This window comes from Vombatus ursinus, unplaced genomic scaffold (assembly GCF_900497805.2).
Source record: "Vombatus ursinus unplaced genomic scaffold, bare-nosed wombat genome assembly UNPS02014804.1, whole genome shotgun sequence".
Lineage (NCBI taxonomy): Eukaryota > Metazoa > Chordata > Mammalia > Diprotodontia > Vombatidae > Vombatus > Vombatus ursinus.
This window is the reverse complement of record NW_020954582.1, coordinates 11,714,811-11,736,570: the sequence shown is the minus strand read 5'-3', so window position 1 is coordinate 11,736,570 and position 21,760 is coordinate 11,714,811. Positions and strand designations below refer to the sequence as shown.

The 21,760-nt window shown below is 42.4% G+C and overlaps 1 protein-coding gene across 2 annotated transcripts in view; it reads left to right on the top strand.

The window, feature by feature from the left end:
• MIER1 (MIER1 transcriptional regulator) overlaps window positions 1-21,760 on the top strand; it is a 62,282-nt gene that overhangs the window by 29,900 nt on the left and 10,622 nt on the right. For both annotated transcript variants that reach the window (XM_027874024.1, XM_027874023.1), the window contains 4 exons: window positions 5,534-5,606; window positions 13,790-13,941; window positions 20,293-20,374; window positions 21,017-21,111. In XM_027874024.1, coding sequence (XP_027729825.1) covers window positions 5,534-5,606; window positions 13,790-13,941; window positions 20,293-20,374; window positions 21,017-21,111 — 402 coding nt within the window. The remainder of the gene's footprint in view (window positions 1-5,533; window positions 5,607-13,789; window positions 13,942-20,292; window positions 20,375-21,016; window positions 21,112-21,760) is intronic.

Genomic DNA, 21,760 nt, shown 5'->3' with positions numbered 1-21,760 from the left:
CTGTCTTTAATTTTGAGCGACTTCATCGCTCTTTCCATGTGAGGGCCGTCCTCTGTGGTGTTATTTCTGGTGTAGAAGTGAGCCTGTGCCAAATGCGTGCCAAAGTAGCGCGGGGATTTCAGATAACAAATTTTAAAAGAAATGAACGGTTACGGAATGTAGGAACTTTTTATAACATAGTGTGCATGAGTAGGATGATGAAACATCACAGATTTTCTGGTATACGCCCAATTTGATGGGGAAAAAACCCAAAACGGTGTTTAATGAAACTTTCCCACAAAGCATGTTCCCTATTTTTAATTCAGAGAATATGACCATTGTGGTTAGGGGCTCTCTCCAAGAGGTAAAGCATGTCAGAAAGGAAGGGTGTCCCTGGGGTCATCTCATCTAAGCCATCCTCAGAAAAGAATGCCCACTACAACCAGACTTCCCCTGAGGGCTGGCTCACCACCAGCCAAGGAAGCCCCTTCTGCTCTGGCGAGCTCTCGCTGTCCACACATTTTTCTTCACCTGAAACTTAAGTCTGCCTCTCGGCAGCTCCCACCCCAGGCCACGGGTGGCTGCCTCTGTCGCCTTGTTCCCCTTCTTTTCTCTGGACTGAACATCCCTGATTCCTTCATCCTGTCCTCATGTGTCGTGCATTCAAGGCCCTTCACCATCCGCATTGCCTTCCTTTGGGCACTCTAGTTTATCGACATCTTTCTACTCCAGATTTGGTTTGACCAGCACAGAGATGACCCCTGAAAGCTCCACCTCTTAGTGCAGCCTCGGATCACGTTCCCCTTTTTATCTGCTAGATCCTACCATTGAATCCGCTAACACCTCCGAGCATTTTTAGCCAAGGTGCTGTCTGACCAAAAAGTAATGAGAAGAGCCTCCATTTATGTGACGTCTCTTCTGCACCGGGCACCGTCCTAAGTGCTTTACAGATATTGTTCCATTTGATCCTCACAGCAGCCCTGGGATGTAAATGCAATTGTTATCCCCATTTTACAGATGAGGAAACTGAGGCATGAAGAGGCAATGTGATTTGCCCAGGGTCAGACAGGAAGGGAATAAACATAGAACATCTGCCGTGTGCCGGGCATTGTGCTAAGCGCTATTTTTTTTTTTTTAACAAATATTATCTACTTGATTTTCACAACAATCCTGTGAGGTAGGTGCTGTTATTATCCCCATTTTACAGTTGAGGATCTCGAGGCAAACAAGTGAAATGACTTGCCCAGAGTCAGGTGGCTTGGAAGTGTCTGAGGCTGGGGATTTGAACTTGGGTCTTCCTGATTCCAGACTCGGCACTTTATCCGCAGCGTCACTTCGAGGCCACCTGTATTCACCAAGTTACTGTACTTCAGGAGTTGTTTTCTCAAGCCCAAATATAAGATTTGACTTTTATCCCTATGAAATTTCATCTTAGGTTGAAGGACCAGGCCAAATATAAGAAACTTTAAACGGGAACATTTTGTAGCACATTTACATGATATTAATTAATAAAGAAGAGCCTTTAACAATTTCACTTAAACAGATGCATACCTTTCTTCTCTCTTCCCTGTTTTACAAATATTTTAATCTTTTTTATTTGAATGGTGTTTTATAACATAAGTTGGCTGTAGGAAGAACAAGGCTTAGGACTGAACCCATAAATCAGAAGATAGCAAAATAAATAAATGGTTTTTGTGTTAAAGGTAGTTTGAAAAAATGGTATTTGTTCACTTTTATTGCACAAGTTTTCATTGCTTTTAAATTACTAGATAGCTAAGTGCAGCGGATTAAATGGCTCTTAAGCCATAGTACTCTCCAGTCACTTGGATTTGATCAAGTCAGTCAAACAGTCCTCATCTTTCTAGGAGACCTAAGGACTTAGTTCAGCCCCAGGAAATACTGATCTTCCTTCATGTTTCCAGTTGGGTGTTCAGTGTAGTTTGGTCCAGGAGCCCCTGGGACTCTTATAAGAGTCCCAGAACCAGCCAGGTCATCCCTTGTTGCTGAAAATTGGGGCTCACCTGAGACAACTTCAGACTGCCCAGAGGATCACCAGCCTGGACAGATACTCCTGGGCTTCCTCCGCCACAAGTGACCCTGCCTTGGGAATTTGGAAGAGAAGGTGCAGTTGTGTGCCCAGTGAAGCTAGGGATTCCAGACTAAAGGCAGATATATGTTGGAGTTAGGTACTGGATTCTATAAAGAGGCAGAGGTGTCTTGTGCCTTTGTACAAAATCCTCATATAGTAGAATTCAGAGTCATCCTAGTGACCACCTGCTCTGACCCCTACCCAAAAAGGCAGACACACCTGACCGATGAAGGCATGAGCCTGTTCCCTGGGTAGCATGGTTTTTCCCTACATCAAGCCTAAATCTCTGTCTGTACAATGACCATGCCTGTTCCTAGTTCTAGCCCCTGGGGTTGAACAGCCCAAGTATCCTTCTTCCCCGTAATATTCTTTCCTACAGTTGAAGACAGCCATCTTGTGCTCTGCACTCGGCCAGTAAGCGTCTACGCGTAGCTGTTCATCACCTGCTGTGCCCCTGCCTAGATGAGACGTGCCAGCCACCCTGATCAAACACTTAAGTGAGAGCAGAATTTTCACTTAAGCTTCTCCGTTAAGATAAAACAGATTTATACGGATCTCGTTTGGTTTTAAGCAAGTTGTCTCTTCGTGCAGCCACAGATTGAGTTAGCTTTCTTGCCTGACTATACCTTTGGATCATCTTGAGATTTTACTCCACAAGCGCCACACCCTCACACACACACCCCCCCACCCTGCCAAATCTTTTTCAGAGGAATTTATGTCTAATGAAACCTTGTCCATTTTGTCCTTAGGACGTCAATTTTTTTTAACTGCAGTGTGAGGTTTTACACTTATCTCTCTCTTAAATTAGTAGATTCATCCCAGTGCTCTAGCCTGGGATACCTTTTGTGTTGCAGTCCCCTTTGGAAGATCAGTGAAGAAGCCTTTGGACCCCTTCTCAGAATCATGTTCTAAAATACATAGGATTGCACAGGAGGCCCATTGGTGTAAAATGGAGTCCTCAAAATGTTGTCATAAAGGAAGTTTATGGACTTGAGGTTAATAACCCCTACTCTAGTCTGTCAGGATCATTTTGGATCCTGACTTCTCAGCCAGAGGGATAATTCCCCTCCCCAGCTTTGGGTTGGCTTGCAGATTTGATAAGTGTACAGTCTGTTCCTTTATCCAAGTCATGGGTTCAAATGTGAACTAGCACAGAGCCAACCGCCAAACCCCTGGAAACCTGCCAAGGTGACACTGAACTTTTAGTGATGTCCTTCAAGCAAGGCCAGAGCCTTCTGGCCGCACTCGCCTTTAGCCACTGGCTTTCTGTCTTTTCCGAAGAATATAGCATGGACCACCTTACTCAATACTTTGCTGAAATCCAGGTAAAATACCCCTTCTTTGTCCCCCTCTCTACCAGTTTAGTAAGCCTACCAATAAAGGGAATATCTTTAGTCTGACCTCAGTCAGACTTGATGAAGCTCTTCTGACTCTTTGTGACTTCCTTTTTGGTAATCATCTCTCTAAGTGCATTCTAGAGGTATATTTCTAGAAAATTTCTCAAACATAGGTATCCAGTGAGAACTTTTTGTATGGAAATGTGTGTGTGTGTGTAGGTAGACAGACACACTCCCTTCTAAAATTACAGTAAATTGCTAGGTTAAAAAAATCATTTTCACTGGCAGACTGGTGAGTGGGATGGAAAGACCCTGGAATTTATGGTGATGCTTGTGACTGGTAGGTTTGGGTAGAAAGAAAAAAGTCTTTAAAAATCCCACACTCAGCCTCCACCTGTTGGAAACTACAGGTGAATTGGACAAAAGCCAGTCTGAGCACATTATAGGCTTCATTCAGGTTTGGTACAGTTTAGAGCTGCCGGGAGTATGTGGCCCATTTTTCTGTTAAGGAATTATTAAACACTTGCTGTGGCCTTCCTCAGTTAGTGGTACTTTGCAGGGTACACAGGTCCGTGTTTTGTTGGCAGAGATAAGACCTTGACATGAGGGGCTCTGGAACAGCAAAGCAAGTTACCAGCTTGAGTAAAGTCAAGAATGAGAGGCCGTATGGACGTACGGTCGTGCCCACGGCCCTGTGGTCAGCAGGCACACTTTCAGACCTGAGCCTGTGTCCCCTTGTCCACTTTAATTAAAAGAGAAAGGCAGAAATGAAGGTGTTTCCATCCTTGTCCACAGCCTTAGAATGCTTATCCACTTCTGATTCCTTGTACTTGAACTCTTGTTTGAAGACATAATTACGTCTTAGTGCATTCTAAGCTTTAATAGGACAAACACCCTGCCTAGTAGGTAGGATTGTGTGTGTTCCGATATTCACTTAGCCTGTGATCCCATGAAAGTAGACAGTCTCTCCAACACTTCTTATTGCTCATCTACGCCAGAGCTGACCATGCAGTGAGGCTCCCTAGGCATTCGCCACAGGGGCTCTACCCAATGCCCTGGGAGCTTTCCCAAAAATACCAACTGAGCCTGAAAGCTGGCCACCGCTTAGCCCTGGGTCTCACTATGTGACCAGGCCATCAGCCTTTCTACCACTTCCCCTTTATAATTCCTTGTTTATAATGTGTTGCAATTTATTCATACCCACTTTGCACCTTTCTGTTGCCCTCTGGGGGATACTCATTTTATTTCTTTGGAGCCTGCAGTGTTCTGTGCCCCACAGCATATACGCAAATACTGGGTCTTTGTCTCAGTGAAAAGATTGGGGTCATTAAAAGAACTTTGCAATTTCCAAAAAGCAACCCAGCCTACTGTCTTCCTTCAGTAAAATTCTAGCCCCAACTCATTGTATCAGCTGTCCAGGATGTCTCAGATACGACTAAAGTTGTTCTACGGTTTTAAAGCCTGCAAAGGATAGAATTAAATGCACTCTTAATGTCTGTTCTTCATAAACCAATCATAGCACAAGGTTCTTAGCATTTTTTAAATCAAGTCTGCCAGTAGATGTATTAGAGTGCTGTAGAAAGCATGGCTGCATATGAATTTCCAAGTTCCCCTTTGTTCAGCTATGCTTATGCATATGTTTATGTATTTTACATCTGTTTTTCTTATCTCCCCCAACCCTCAGTACAGTATTAGTTGAGTTAAATTTTTTTGATACTGGATTTTCATTGTTTTACAGGAATTTGTCAACAATAAAAAATTACCAATTTTTATTGGCATTACATTTATACTGATTTTAATTGCCCATTGAAAATTGCATATTATTTGTAAATAATCCCTTGACTTACTCTCACCTCATTATTCCTAATGTTTCCATCCAATCATCTGTAAGCACTTAACTATTATTAACTCATTAATTCTCACAATACTCCTCTGAGGAGTGCGTGTGTGTGTGTGTGTGTGTGTGTGTGTGTATGTGTGTGTTAAATAGTAGTTTTATCCACATTTTATAGCATCAGAAGCAGAAACCAGATCAGTTCCCCAACAAGCTGGTTAGGACAGAGAATGTGTGTGACGACTGAGCTGCTGGACTTGAGTGAGACTAAGACTTTGTTCTTTTTTAAAATAGGAAATTATGGTGGGTTCCGTATTTCAAGCTGAAATTCCAGTTGGCATTTGCAAATACAAGGAGAATGAAAAAGGTGAGTCATAGCGTGAATAAGTAAGTTGTGTGGATAGAGTTACTTTTGAAAAGATTTAAACTATTTTCTGGTATATGTGAAATCAGATGGGAATAGGGCAATCTCCTAAATTAATTGTTTTTGACTTATGAAATGTAACTGAATTATTCAATGAAGTAGAAAAGTAGCCACTGTTTTTCAGCTTTGCCTATAGCATTCAAGAAAGGGGTGAAACAAGTTTTTTAACCATTTCTTTTTCTTCCTTGAAATTTAAATTTCAGTGCAAATGCATTTTTATTTTGTGATTTAGATTCCAAATGGATTCTTCATTTCAACGAAAACTAATAATTAGGTTTTTTTCCCGCAAAGTTTTCTTTATAGAAATAAAAATCCAAGTTATTAGAGGTTTATTAGCTATTTAGAAGCATTGAATGTTGCAGGAATTAACTGATAAGAGAATATTTTGAAGCTGTGAGCATGGGGTGATGTTGGGTTTTTAGTATTCTTTTGCTACCTGGTCATGTTTTCCTCTCAAGATCTTTATGTAATTCTTGATGCTCCTCTAGCAGAGATGCCTGTCTCTGTCTGTATGAAGAATACTAGCAACCTTAATTGGCACACTTTGGGGGAGTCCCCAGAAGCCCGGTGAGTCTGTGGGTGTGTTTGCCAGGACACAGCTGTCTTTGTCTCCTGCCTCTCCTGCAGGGTTCACCTTCCCTCTCCCTGTCTCCTGTAGCATTCCCCACAGAAATCTATTTTGCGACTTAGATATTTGGTCAATTGACAAGTTTCATGTGAAAAGGGTCAGCACACAGATCAGAACGTTCAGCCACTTAAGGAAGTTCACAGTATTAACAGACCGTCTTTAACCTGTTGTTTTTCTTACCATCTGTAAAGGAGGCAGCTCTGGTACTGCCTGATTTTCTTTCCGGCTGGATGTCTTGAAGCCAGCCTTAGCAGGTTGGCCAGACTTTGTCCTTGTTCACATCTTAATCAGATTAAGTCACTGGCCATAAAACAATTGTTCCCTGTGAGAGGATAGTGTTTATTCTAGGTAAACTTTTGTAGCCCCTGGCAGGACCCAGCTAGTCTTTCTCGTAGGTTTACCATCTTGCCTGGAATCTGCCAGTTGTGACTGTGCTATTGAAGTAGTCAGTGCTTTCATAATGGTGTCATATACTGGCAAAGTAATATAGGTGTTCTATAAAATAGATGTTCTAAGCCTCTGTGACTTCTCTGAGGGTGGGGCTGGGTCCTGACAGCTGATATTGGGCATTTTGGGTCCTCATATGAGGTTCGCTTATTGTCTCCATTTTGCAGATGAGGAAGTGGAGGTACAGATAGAATGCAAACCCTAAGGTCCTTTGTAGCTTTCTAGCTTGAAAATTCTCTGGTTCTTTCAGATTTACCAGACTTGCTGCATTTTCACCGCACCAATTCTGCAGGACGTGCAGTTAACTGCTCACGTTCATTTAGTTAGCTATTCCTTTATTAGACTCCTTAGAGTTTGAGTTTTTATTATTATGTATGAGAGATTTCATGTGTTAGGTGTAAAACATTGCTTCAATTTTGTAACCTCAGTAGTAGGTAGATTATGGAATTCTTGTAGTTGAGAAATGAGATTCCATAGAGTACAATTGATTTCCGATTATCCAACATCTTAATATCTGTCATAGCTAAATGTTGTTTTGAAAAGGTAAAATTTTTCAATCTTATGTAATTTAATCTAAATTTCTAACTTGCTTCTAGATTTCTAAAATAGCTATTTTTTCTTGTGAACTTTTTAAAGCAGCTTTGTAAATATTAAATTATTCATATTCTCTTTAGTCTTTGTTAATGTGTAAATATACTTGGTTTTTTTATATCAGTTGGATTCTGTAGAGTCTATCCATTTCTTCTGTTGATTTGGATTGTTTCTTTTGTATTTAAAAATATATATTTTAAGTACTTGATTCATTGAGTGGATGGAGGAGGGCTCCCTCTAACCCCAAGTGGAACCATCAAAAGATACAAAATATTATTACTCCTGTGTTCTCACGCTCCTTTCCACCAACAGTGGCTTCTGCCAGGTTTGAGAAGTCTGTGACTGTGACTCTGAAATGTCCTAATCATGTGATCATGGACAAATCGCTTAAACCGGCTCACCCTCAGTTTCCCCAAAATGAGAATAATGTCACAGAGTTATTGGTATGGGCGTGGAAAGCATTGCAAATCTTCAAATAGTTAAAATATGAATCTTTTTTTATCTTTTTATCATAATTATATGCTCTTTTATGTTTGTTTCATTTTTTTCCCATCTGGACCTGTGATTTTCTTGCTGTTGGTAGCTCCCATTGTGGAAAACTCCTGTCAGTGATGAAAATCCGTAGCTTATCGTCAAGTTGCACCCTTAGAGAGAGGTCAGAGGATTTGCCCACGGTTGTATACAGCTTGTGTGGTGTCAGAAACTGGGGTTGATATCAGTTCTAAGTATCTCCAAGGCCAGTTTCTGTCCAGATGCCACACTGTCGCTCATAATCCACCTTAGATTTTGTTAAATATGTATTTCTTTAGTTTCTGGTGAATATGTACATTTTTACCTCTTGCAAGTTTATAGTCTACTATTTCCTTGTTTGTAAACTGTTTATCTCCCAAGAGATTTTATACCTACATGATCCTATCTTAGTCAGCATTGTTTCACAGCAACTGCATTTACATAACCAAATCATACCATGAATTTGCAAAACAGCTGTTTACTTCGGTTTATAGCTTCATTCCTACAGAACTAACAGCTCCCAATAACTTTGCTTCATTTAACATATAGTTTCTGTGGAGGGTATGCACACAATGTTTCTGAAGGATATTGTAAATGAACATTTCAGAGAAGATTGTAACTAAAAAAGCTTGCTCCTTTGTAGTCTCTGAAATAGGACCAGTACAGTGGCATGGTTATAGCATTGCCTAGTAAATAGTTGTTGGAAGAATCCCTTCATCTTCAATAAGACAATAGTAAATTCGATGTCATGAGATTACAGTTTTAGAGTTGGATGGAGCTTCTGAGGTCATTTAGTCCATCTTGGGCCTGAACAGTATCTCTACAGTATAAGTGATTCCCCCACCCCTCACTCTGTCTGAAGACCTGGGACGGGGGGAGTGTTAATAGCCTGAGGTGGTCACTCGGATTTCCCCCATTCTCCCCTGCAGTGACAGCCTTTCAGCATCACATTCTCCTCTTTTCCCTCCTCTATCTTTTCTTCTCAGGTTAAATTTGCCTAGTTCCTTCTCATAATTGTCACGTTACGCGGTCTCATTCTAGGTGCCTTTCTCAAGGCATACCCTTGACCTTCTCAGTGATCTTTCTAAAATGTGTCCTGACCAGAGGAGGTCCATATAGTGACTCTTGCTTCCCTTCTAGAAATTGTATCTGTCTTCATGTCTCTTCAGAGAGAGTGTGCCTTATCCTTTGGGGCTGCCATGTCACACTCTTGATTCCTGCCAAGTGGGCAGGCAGTCCATTGAAACCCCCAAATATTTTTTTCAGTCCACTGAAACCTCCAAATCTTTTTCAAATAAAATGCTCTTTTAACTGTATATCCCCCATCTTGTACTTGTGTTGCCATATCTCCCCCATCTTGTACTTGTGAAGGGGTCTTTGAGATTCGAGTGGAAGCCTTGACATTTGTCTCTTTGAATTTCATTTTATTAAATTAAGCCTATGGTTCTAGCCTATTGAGATTTTTTTTTAATTGACCGTCATCAGTTTGGTAGCTGATCTTCCCAGCTTTGTGTCATTTGCAAATTTGGTAAGCATGCCATCCATAGTTTTATTGAAGTCATTGATAAAAATGTCCAGTAGCACAGTTTTGAGCTTGGATCCCTAGAATTGCCAAGCATCTTTCAGAACCATTAATGGTTACTCTTTGGATCCTTAGACTCCACTAATTTCAGATCCACCTAACCGTTCTGTTGTCAGTGTTCACTCATCTATCCCACAAAACCTCGTGGGGGGTACTTTGTTAATGGCAAGATAAGGTAACTCTTTGGCTCTTGACTTCTCCATGAAGCCTTGCTGGTTCCTTAGGATTACACCTTCCCTTTTCTAAATGTTCTCTAACATTTAGAATTGTTTAAATGTTCCATTTAATCAAATGCTTGCCAGAATTCTGCCAAGAATTGAAGTCAAACTCACTGCCCCATAGTTCACTGATACCTTCTCTTCCCTTTTCCGAAATTCAAACAACATTTGACACTCTTTTGTCCCCCAGCAACACTGTGCTCTTCTTAGTTAACTTTGGAAGATCACTGACCAGGCCTCAGTACCCTACAATATCATTCGTCTGAGCATGTTGACCTAAACTCAATCTGGTTTGCTAGGCTCTTAGTTAATGTTCTTCCTATTTCTCTCTCATTTCCCTTTGAGCTATATTTGTTCTGTGTTTTTCCGCTCCAAAAGATCATTGAACAAGTCAATTGGGTAAATATTTTTAAGCACCCTCCCTGTAAAAGGCAGTTTACTAGATTGTGAAGAGGCTGACCCACGGCTCTGCCCTCAGGGCACTTGCTTTCTTCTGGAGTGGAAAAGCAGCCAGCATAAGCCTTTGACATAATTGATCTCCCTGATCCTCTCACATCCCTTTGAGGTCAGTGTTGAGAATTCTTCAGCAGCAGATGATTCTGGGCATTTGGGTTTCTCCTCCCCAGCTCACCTAGCTGCCAAGGGCCCCTGGCAGGATTTGAACTAACTCCCAATAGTGTCCTTCCACTATGCCATAGGTGACAGACTCAGGGCAGCCCAGGGCAGATTGAAATGTAATTGGGAAATGTTAAAATAGCAAAATACAGTGAAAAATAGCTCAAGTTAATGTGTGGTTTTCTAAGTCAGTACGTGGCTGTGGCTGTAGCAGTCTGTTTCTATTGGAGTCTCACACCAAGGCTCTGCATCATGATGACTTTTGCTGCTAGTCTCTTTGGCAGAGAATATATAAGTTAAGTAGCTGTTTCTGTCTTACTGTATTATCATCCCATTCTGCCAAAGCAGCATTTCTGTCCCTTCTTTGGTACTCCTGTTTTCCCCCAATATTGCTTTAAAAATATTTTATTGTCCTTAGCTTTCTTCAGATTCTCATCCTTAGTGCTCCTGATGCTTTTCTTTTTATCCAGTTACCCAGCCTTGTGTCCATCATAAATCTAAGTTACTTGATATTTCCCCATATCTACATTGTTCTTGTTAGACAGTTCGCTCCTTTCTTCCTCATCAGAATTATTTTCCTTTATATCTTAAGAATCTTAGTCTTGACAGCATTCCCTTGGTTTATTGAAACAACATGTACCATATGAATAGGTTCAAAACTCTATATGAAGTAAATCCAAGTTAGTGGTTACAGAGCTGGGATTGGGGATGAGATCCCGCACGTTTGAATAGGAGAAGGAGATGAACATTAGTGGTACCTGGTGTAGTTACATCTTATGCAGATGTTTGGCTCTAACTTCTCAAGTCAGAGGTGAAGGGGATTTCAGTTAGTCATAAATGCTCTTGAAAGAGCCTCAAGTCATCCGTAGACTGTAGTGCTGCAATGTTTAAACAGTGGGGAGAGGGGAGGTGCAGTGAGTCCAGTAAAGATTCCACATTAATCCAGCTAATCAAGACCATCACATTAACAGCCTTCTGCTTGCTCAAGTTCTTATTTCCAGTGCCTTATCATGACAAGGGAGGGACCCAGAGTTCTCTGGGTACAAGGCATTAGAGTACACGTTCTTACAGGTCCAGCCAAATTGAAAAGCTTGAGACTGGGAGCCATGTGTGTTGATTGTCTCTGACAAGTTTTGAGAAGGTTTGTCCCCAGATAGTCATTGTTTTTGGCGGTGTGGCTCAGAGTTCAAATTACACTAAACCGAGGAGATACTTTCAAAATAACTGGCATTTACCAAAAGAGTAAGACATCAAGACACTAATGAGAAGATAATAAAGTCCCTAAGAAAAAATGCAGTCTGCCTTCCCTTGTAACCAAGAGACGCAGAGCACAAGCTGGCAGGGAGTGTGAGATGGGAATCTACTGTTCTCTTCGTCTTGGGTCCCAAATTTCTCCCATAGATTTCCCATCTGCATAGCCAAGTCACTACTCCTCAAACTTCAATCCAGCCCTGATGCTTTCTTGGGCTCCCTAGTGCCAGGGTAAAAGAAGAGCCTTTCTGGCATTTGAAGCCCTGTCTCTCCAAAGGCTTGAGCCTCGCTTCCCAAACAGATGGGCTTGTACCTCTTCACGTACTTAGCCACAGTCCAGCCCATCTGGCCTGCCTGCTCGCTGTGCCCTGTTCTGTTTCCAGGTCATCCTCCCAACAGTAATGATGACAGCCAGCATTTATATGTCACTTTTTGCACATATGTCTCCTGTGACCTGTCACAACAGCCCTGTGGAGGAAGATGCTGCTCTGATGCCCATTTTATAAATGAGGAAACTGAGGCTGACAATGTTTATTGTAAGCACAGGGTCACACAGTTAAGGAGTAAGGTTTGAGCACAGGTTTTCTTAGCTCCAGGTCCAGGACTTTAGGCCACCTCTGGGAGCTCCTGTCTTTCTTCAAGGCTTAGATCAGGTTCTGTTTCCTAACGGAGGCTTCTCCTGATCCCCTCACTTGTTAATAATCTTCTGCCCAATCCCAGGCAGTTTGTATTTCCTTCACTTTGTACCTGTTTTTCCTTGCTAGTAGAGTGTTACACTTCTTTAGAGTCAGGGCCAGTTGCTTTCTGCCTTTGTATCTCAGGCACCTAGCACACATGGCCAGAGATGGAAGTGATTCTTAATAAATGCCTGTTCAATTCAATTAAATTAAAAACACTTAAGAACAATAACATGTTTTCCCTAAGCAAGTGAGAGAGATTCACCCCACGCACTGGACCAGCCCGGTCAGTACACATGTATAGTCATAGATGCCACCTAGCTTAACAGCCCCCAGCTACATAGCATTGGTTACAAGGGGAGCCAGGCAGTAGATTTCTTCTCAGGAAGGTTATCTTCCTCATTCATGTTTTGATGTCTTATTCTTTTGGTAAGTGTCAGCTCTTTTGACATTTTTTAAATGTCAGTTACGTTTACTATACAATCAAAAGTAGAAATAATTTGGAAATGCCTGGAACTAGAAAGGCACTGTGGGGTAGCAATGGCCCTTAGTTAAGTTCCGATTACATGATCATCATCATTATTATAAAATAACCATGTAGTTTAACTTGTTGGGTTTTTTTTTTCATCATACATTATGTGCACTTAGAGTCAAATAAAACTGGCTTGTTTATAAGGTAGTAACAGCTATAGTCACCGATTTCAGTTGGGCAGGAAAGCAAAACAAACTTTGTAGATACAAATAAGATAGCTTATTTTGGAGTGCCCTCACTCCAGAGATTGTCCTGGAAGGTTAGAAAACTGATGGAGGTCACTGGGCAGTTTCCTTGAGGAGATAACCCTAGAGTTATATTTTAAGAAGAGTCTCATTTGGGAGCCATGCAAAGGAAGGTCGTTCTACACTAGTAAGACAGCTTAGAAAATGACGTGGAGACAGAAAGGCAAGTCGTTGCCTATAGGGTACAGTGGGAAATTGATGATTAGGCCACTGCCTGGAAATGGATGAGATGACGAGAATCAGTGACAAAGGACCCCGGTACTCAGCTCTTAATTTGATTCTCTTTTCTCTGCCAGCATCTTAGGACTAGAAAGGATGGAAGAAAAATGGATAATAACAAGTGGAGAATAAGGACACCTAACTGCCTGTGATGAGTTCACCCCAGGCTCAGTTGATGTTGTGAATGATTTTGTTGAAATGTTTTTTTCCTCGTCCTTGTTGCAACGGAAGAGGTCACTGAGGAGGGGAGGGATGTGTTTGGGAGTGAATATGAGGTAAAAGAATGGTAGAGGAGAAGTATTGGCAGCGTTTGGAAAGAAGTGGAATTGGAGTATAGGAGGGCCATGGTTAGACTTGAAAGAACTTCCCAAGTTCCTTTGCGCCTGCTCAGGTTACAGATGGCCAGGATGGGCACCAACGCAGTCCTGAAATAGGTGCAGGGAAGTGGGCCCCCTGTGCTTCTAATGCGCAATCCCAAAATAGCCCTGGGAATTGGGAGTAGAAGACAAATGTAGGCTAGAAATATGGAACAGTGTGAGGTAGGTGTAGGAATCCATCACTGTTTCATTTTTTTGAGAATTATTTTTCTATTTTATGTCTCACTATTTTAGTATATGAAAATGATGACCAGCTTCTGTGGAATCCTGACTACTTGTTGGAAGATAAAGTGATTGAATTTCTTAATGAAGCATCCAGACGAACAGGAGATGAGAAAGGGGTAGAAGCAATTCCTGAAGGTTGTCACATAAAAGACAATGAGCAGGTACATGAATAACTATTAACTAATGAAGGCGCCCTCCCCTCTGTGTAATCTCACTGACAGCTATTAAATGTATTTTTGTCCTTTTCAGTTTTTAAGTGCACAACAGTTATAGAATCAACCTGCTCTCCACTGGAGCCAAGAATTGGAATCATTGACCTAGGACTCTGCCTGTTAGGGATAATCTCACGTTGAATTGATTGCTAAAACACTAAGATAATTGATAATTTAGGTGGAATAGCAGCTGTAACATACATTAGACAATGAAGTGTTGCAAGAGTGTGGCTTGGGGGGGGCGGGGTTTGTTTCTTGTTTTGATCTTCTTGGTAAGGATAGTTTTACTTGCAAAGCAATGGGATCAAACAAATAGAATCCACAAAGTACACTATTGTGTATGAGGTGGCATTGATCTTGAATACTAATGGTGGGTTCTCACGATAATCATATTTACTCTTTAAATTACTTAGCTCTTCTGGTTCAACCGAGAGATGAGGGTGTTGTTTGGGTCGTAGAGTAGATGGAGAGAGGAAGGATGTGAGAGGACTGGAAAGGGAGGAGGGGGCCAGGTGATGCAAGTATTTGAATGCCCAACAGAACATTTTGTATGTGATCCTGGTGGTGATGGAGCTGCTAGGGTGTATTGAGTTAAGGGGGTGACACCGTCAGACCTGAGCTTAGTGGCTGAGCGGAGGCAGACCTCCAGCAGCTGCAAGTGCAGTAATGCGGGTGTGGGGTGAGGAGGGCCTGCACCGGAGGAGAGAAGTTGCAGAGCTGAAATCAAGGGGTCTGGGCACTTTATTGGATGTGGGGGCTGCGGGAGAGTGAGGAATCCAGGATGGCTTCTAGGTTGTGAGTCTGAGGGTCGAGGAGGACGGTGGTGCCGTCTGTGAGAACAGGAAAGATGAGCGGGAAGTGAGCTGTTACAGGGAAAGCTACTGAGTTCCATTTTGGGCGTGGTGAGTTTAGAATGTCTACTGGACATCCGGTTTGAGGTGAAGTTAGAGATGGGAGATGGGAGGTCTGCAGGGCGTTTGGGCGGGAAAGGTAGATTTGAGAAACGTTAGCATAAAGAAGGTAATTAAATCCATGAAGCTAGGATCTAGCCAAAGAGAGCAAAGGGGAATGGTGAGCGAGGAGGAGAAGCAGGAGAGAGATGTGTCCCAAAAACCTGGAGATACCGTGAGGGGAGAAGAGAGACAGTGGAGGACTCTGCTGCGGCTTTCAGGGAGAGAAGCCACAAAGGGCAGAAGAGGTGTAGGTTAGTACTTAACAGCGTGGAAGAATCAAGGGAGGCGTTTTTAATTTCCCTAGGCTGACCTGGGTTGGAAAATGACTCACTATAATATTTTTTCTTTAATTTTCTGATTAAGATTTAGTCTAGTAAATTTTCTAGTTCTGTTGGGATTTTTTTGAGGGGAGGGGGCAGTGATGAGCTCATTGTCCTTTTTTTGTGCTTCTGTTTTCTGTTGATGTCCTTTTAACTGTTTTTGATAAGTTCCCTCCCTATCCATATCAGAAAATTCCGCCTTTGCCTGGAATGTAATTGCTGTTGTTCAGTGGAATTGTCTCTCTGGCTCACAGTTTTATTCTGGAGAGCTGCACACCCTTCCAGGCCTGCCTGTCCTCTGTGGAATTTTAATCCATTGGATCATACCCTATCCTTTCTTTGGACTCTTTGAAAACCTTTCTCCAAAAACTTCATGCTTCATATGTGCCCAGCTTTCCTTTCTCCTAGACACAGAGGCTGAACTGAAGTCATCCTTTCTCTCCAAGGTTCCAGTCATTTCTTCCCTCTTAACTCTCACCTTCTTCTGGTGGTGATCAGGAGCCGCTTGGCTCCTCTGACTTTTGAAGAATGAAATATGTCATTAAGATAGGCAAACCTTGTGACCCTGGGCAAGTCACTTAACCCCAGTTGTTTTTTTAAAAAAAAAAAGGCAACCCTGCTCAATTTTTGTCTGAAAGACTTCTAGAAGCCATCCAGATGACCCAAGTTTTCATTGCTTGTGTCCCTCATGCCAGATTTGGGGTGCAGCTGCTTCTGTTTCTGTGATTCCATGTCCTCCCAACAGGCTCTGTATCCTCCTTTCCCTCTCTAGCTCCTGGATTCCCTCAGATAAGCCTACCCAGTTATTTCTGCCCTGCCTTTACTTCTCACTTTTTAACCATTCCTATTCTTAAAAAGCACTGGATTCTAGTCCCAAGGCCTGAGCCGCCATGTTTCTAATACCCCTGAGGCCTTGTTTGCCTCTTAATGTCATGTCTTTGGTTGCTCTCTTTGTTGCTGTCCCATTCCTCTCCGTCTGTGTATAGTGCTCTGGGACCAGAGGTTTGGTTTGCCGACTTCATTCCTAGATTTCATCTCCTGTGTTCTTGTTGTTCAGTCGTCTGAGTCCCGTCTGACTCTTTGTGACCCCATTTTACCTCCTGTGACCTTCTATGAACTTTGAAGTGTAGATAATGTCCTTGGAAGCAGGCTGGCTTCTTGGCTGTGGCAATCCATGAACAGAGACAACTACAGAAGGGTCCCATGAGCCCTGTGGGGGGACTACTTTGGCTGCTTCACTGGTGGCAACACAGCAGTTTCAATACCGTTTATAAACTTTCACTTGGCTTTTGGTGTTCTCTATGTGGGTTCCCTGGCCAGTGTCTGACCAGTGGACACCTTCACTGCTGGGGTCCTTCCTTGTATTGATCTCGACATTCTTACGCTAAAGGAAACCCCACAGAAGACAGAAGAAGGCCAAATGGAAGGCTGACTCACAGGTTCTCCTTGGAGAACAAAGAGAGAAGGAGCAGACTTGGCCCCATCGTGTTTCCATTGGGCCTTTAATCGTCTTAGGATTCAGGACTCGTGATAAGGAGCTGCAGAAAGACTACCACTGGAATAATGGCAGTGTGTGCGCCAACATCAGTTTTGCTGCAAATGGAAATGGAAACCAGTGTATACTTGGATGTTCGATGACCGGTGTGAAGGTGGGACTTGACAAGTTCAATGAAAAACATGTTGGAAAATAGGTTACAGAAGCAAGGGACAGGGGGGGACCCCAAAGACTGAACAACAGCAGGGGCGCCTCACGTCTCTGCCTCACGAACGCTTTCATAGCCAAGACACAAAAGATGCTATAGACGGTGAGCCTCAGGTGCTTCCTGCACAAGTCACTTTGCCTTTGTCTGCCTTGGTTTCTCCATCTGTATTGGAGGAAGTGTGCAGCATCTCCCCCATCTGAGCCCTTTCTCTCTCCTCACCTGTAGCCTCCTCACTAGTTTCCCTGTCTTCTATCTCTCCCTACTCCAGGCCGTCCTACACACAGCTGCCAAAACGATTGACTTGAAACCCAGATTGGCCTGTGTGACTTAGTAGCTCTCTACGGCCTCTAGCTATATAAAATGAAGTCTCTTCTGTTTGGCTTTTAAAGGCCTGTCCAGCCTGGCTCCAACCTGCCTTTCCAGCCTCCAGGGAGATTATTCCCCCTTATCTACTTTGCCATCCAATCACAGTGGCTTTCTCTCTGGTCCTCTGTCATGACTGTCCATCTCCTGCCCCTGGGCCTTTGTCCTGGTTGTCCTCCAGGCCTAGAATGGGCTTCCTCTTTGTCTCTGCCTCATAGAGTTCCCCTTTTTCTTTAAGATGCAGCTCACATACCATGTTCTGCATGGAACCTTCACTGATCCGCCAGTAGAACGTTCCTTCCAAAACTATCTTATATTTAACTACTTTGTATATATTTGCATTTATTCACTTTATAGTTATGCTGGATACATTTTATGTACTTGGGATGTCCCCCATTAGAATGTAAGATCATTTCATTCTTCATCCTTGTTTCCCCAACTTGTGTAGTACAGGTTCTTAGTAAATACTTGTTGGCTAATTGACTGATTGATTGTGAATAAGTACAGTAATTCTGGAAAGAAAGCAATTTGTAGTTATATAAGTAACATGACTAAAATGTCCATGGCCTTTGGTGCAGAGATTCCAGTGCTAGACGTATAACCCAATGAGGTCATCGACCAAAAAACAGGACTTTATAGAGAGCACGATCTTCATAGCAACCCTTTTCATGGTAGCCAAGAACTGGGAAGAGAGTTGATGTCAGTCCCTTGGGGAATGGGAAACTAATTGTGATACATGAATGTAAAGAAATTGTGTTGTAAGAAAAGGGAAGGTGGAGAATACAGAGAAGCCTTGGGAGACTTACATGAACAGATGCAAAGCGAGCAGAGCGAAGACGAGTAAGAGCCTCAAGGACCACAGTGATGTCAGTGGGAAGAACACGGTCATCATCAACATTGGAACCTGGATCTTGGCCCCAGAGAAGAGAGAAGAGAAGAGAACTTCCCGAATGCCTTTGCACAGGTTGGGTCCGTGAGTGCAAATCACTGTAAGAACATTTTTCAGTGTGTTGAGCAGGTTTGCGGATTGTTTTATTCTCTTTCTCCTCTTTTTTATATTCTTCTGGAGAGAGGAGGAGAATGAGAACTAAGGAAGGCAAGATAATGTAAAAACAAAAGAGAAAAACATGCTTTAAGAAAACTAAAGGAATGAAGACAAAGAAGAAAAAATGCCATTAAAACAGCTCTTCAGGTAACCAGGTATCCAAAGTCAGAAAAGGAAGAAAGGACATAATCGGGTCCTTACGTAACTTTGTAACAATTTCACATGGAAGCTTAATGGGTATAAATCAGTTTTTATAGGGAGGAAACCAAATGAGCCTAAAAACCACCCCAGGCAACAAATACCTAATTCACCAGCCAAGTGGAAAGATGTGGCACACCGAAGGGTTCCCAGCTTTTGAGTAGAAGCAAGGAAAAGTGTCAAAACAGTGAAAAGCAGAATTCAGTGATCCAGAAAAGCAAAATCTATTCAAGAGCACTTAAAGATAGAAGTGGACAGCAAATATCGCAAAGGACTGTGCTGTAAAGCTGCTGCATTTGGAGGCCAGGGCCCTGGGTTCTAGTTGAGCTGTGCAACTAATGCCTTGTATTACCTCGAACCAATTACTTGTCCTCTCTGGGCTTCAGTTTTCAGCTGTTGAGTCATTCTTCAGTCGTGTCCAACACTTTGTGACTCCATTTGGAGTTTTCTTGGCAAAGATACCAGAGTGGTGGTTTGCCATTTTCCTCTCCAGCTCATTTTACAAATGAGGAAACTGAGACCAGCAGGGTTAAGTGACTTGCCCAGGGCCACACAGCTAATAAGTGTCTAAGGCCAGATTTGAGGTCAGGGAGATGAGTGTTCCTAACTCCAGGTCCCACACTCTAACCACGGTGCCACCTTGCTGCCCTGGGCGTCAGTTACTTATGTGTAAAATGGAGAGATTCCCCTAAATGACCTGACATCTCAGTTCCTTTCTGGCTCCAAATCCACATTCCCATGATTTACCCAGATTTTCATGCCCTCCCTTTATGTTGGTGTGGACAGTTGAGCCCCACTACAATTTGGACTTTGACATCACCATCTCTAGTGTTCTTAGAAAAATTGGAAACAAGCATGGAAAAAGCTCCTAACAAGCTCGATCACTTGTGTCTGGGCAGTGGCCCATGGTGGAGACTATACAGCTTTGGGATCTCACTTCAACAAAGTATGAAAACAAGTACTAATCTGCCATAACAATGAGCATAATCTGTGTATCACACGTAACTTTGGTCAAAGTACAGGCTGGCCTCCCTTCCAGAAGGTAAGAGGACTTTGTAAAAAAAAAAAAAAAAAAAAAGTCTTTTTAGGGGCAGCTAGGTGGCACAGTGGATAGAGCACTGGCCCTGAAGTCGGGAGGACCTGAGTTCAAATCTGGCCTCAGACCAAACACTTAACACTTACTAGCTGTGTGACCCTGGGCAAGTCACTTAACCTCAATTGCTTTTAAAAAAAAAAAAAAGTCTTGAAGTAAAAAAGTAGATTTTTAAAGCTTTGTCAGTTGTGCAGGCAGGGTTCCCCTGGATTACAATCTTTGACAGTCCAGTAGAAAGCAGCATATACAGAGAGCATGAGCACACCTCTCTTCACAAAGATCAGAGGAGAAGCTAAGATTATTTGTCAAGCGAAGGCTGGCTGCTCCATTTTCTAGAGCAACCACTAGTGTTGGCGTCCACACCTATCGTCTCCCTTGGCTCTTGTGACTTGGTGTACCATCTTTGTCCACCAAAGGACATTGGCTGTGCCCAGGGGCCACAGCTGTTTGCCTTGCTGTCTTCAAGCACTCTGTGGAAGCCCCCACTATGTGGAGGGATCTTAATCCTCCAGGAAAGATGGAATATTTGGGCCCAGGGTATCTTTTCACAGTCATTCAGCAATTCTAGCTTGAACTATTATTGCTTCCAAAGCAAGCATTACATTTAACCCTTTTATCTTTCTAGGCCCTCTATGAATTGGTGAAATGCAATTTTGATACAGAAGAAGCCCTCAGGAGATTAAGGTTTAATGTGAAGGCAGCTAGAGGTAAGTATGCATTGAAATGGCCACTTGAACTCATTCTCAGATGAAGAAACAAAAGTTTCCTCTTAGGCTGAGTGCAGTCTAGCCTGGATCATTCGGGCATCCTGATGCCACTCAGCAAATGCTTCTCGAGTGCTCATCAAGGGCGTCGTACGTTGTTGTCCCAGGCGCTGTGGAAGATGCTAAGGAAAGTGTAAATTCATTGCCTCTGTAAAACATTTAAAACACTAGAAGCTATCTCGTTGTTTGCCAGAGCAGACAGTGAACTTTGTTCAGAGACTTTCAGTGTCGTTTTGACCATCGCATGGTTATAATCCACAACAGATGTCCAGGGGTGATATGAATGAGACTTGCATCCTTCATAGCTTGAAGAATGCTGCGGATCTGTACAGATGGACAGAGGGAAGAGAACCTTCTGATTAATAAAACAGCTTGATCACAGGCAGGAAACAGGATGGATGATTTTCTAAAACCTGGCCAGCCCAGGGACTTGAATAACTTTACCCTTAGTCTACAAGTCTTCAGTAATAGCCTGTTCGTTTTTGTTTGAGAAATCTCCCCCTTTCCCAAAAGTGGTTTCATTTTACTGTTTTTAATATGTTTTACATTTGAGAAACATCTTAAAATGCAGCTTTCTTATTGCAGAAGAACTGTCTGTTTGGACAGAGGAAGAATGCAGGAATTTTGAACAAGGCCTGAAAGCGTATGGGAAGGATTTTCATTTAATTCAGGCTAACAAGGTGAGTGACGATAAAATGTTCTTTCCACATAAACCAAATTCATATTAATGCTGACGTGATTTCTTCTGTGTCAATTTTAATTTCCTGTTTATTGTCATCCTTTCTTTAATGTGGTTCTAATAAATATGCAGATTCTTTGGTCGTTAGGGAATTAGGGGTTGAGCATGTTTACCCTGGTTGGCATCACTCGCCTGTGCTTTGTGTTCACGCTCAAAGGGCAGTAAAATAGCCTTTTTTATAGGAATATTGATCAGGTTACTGAAAATGTATTTTCTTTTTTTTTTCTTCCTTTTGTTAATTGTCTGTATTGCTGCTTCTCAAAGTTGTGGCCGGGTTATTTGGGGGCTGTGTTGGGAGTAAATGATTTGAAAGAACATGACGCATTTTAGAGCTGAGACACCGTATAAGTATTCAGTAGCATTGTTAATACACAGACTTACATGACAAATGAACTGAAAACAAGTTAAACATTAAGACAGACACTGTTCTACTTGGGTGATTGCATCATTTGTTTCCAGGGTAAGCTAATGAGCCTATAAATCATCATCATGTTACAGTTTGATAACTTTATTTCATATGCATTTATGATTTTACATCAGTGGCATCAGTCATTAAGCACATGTTCCCCAAAGAACCTTAGTGATCCTGT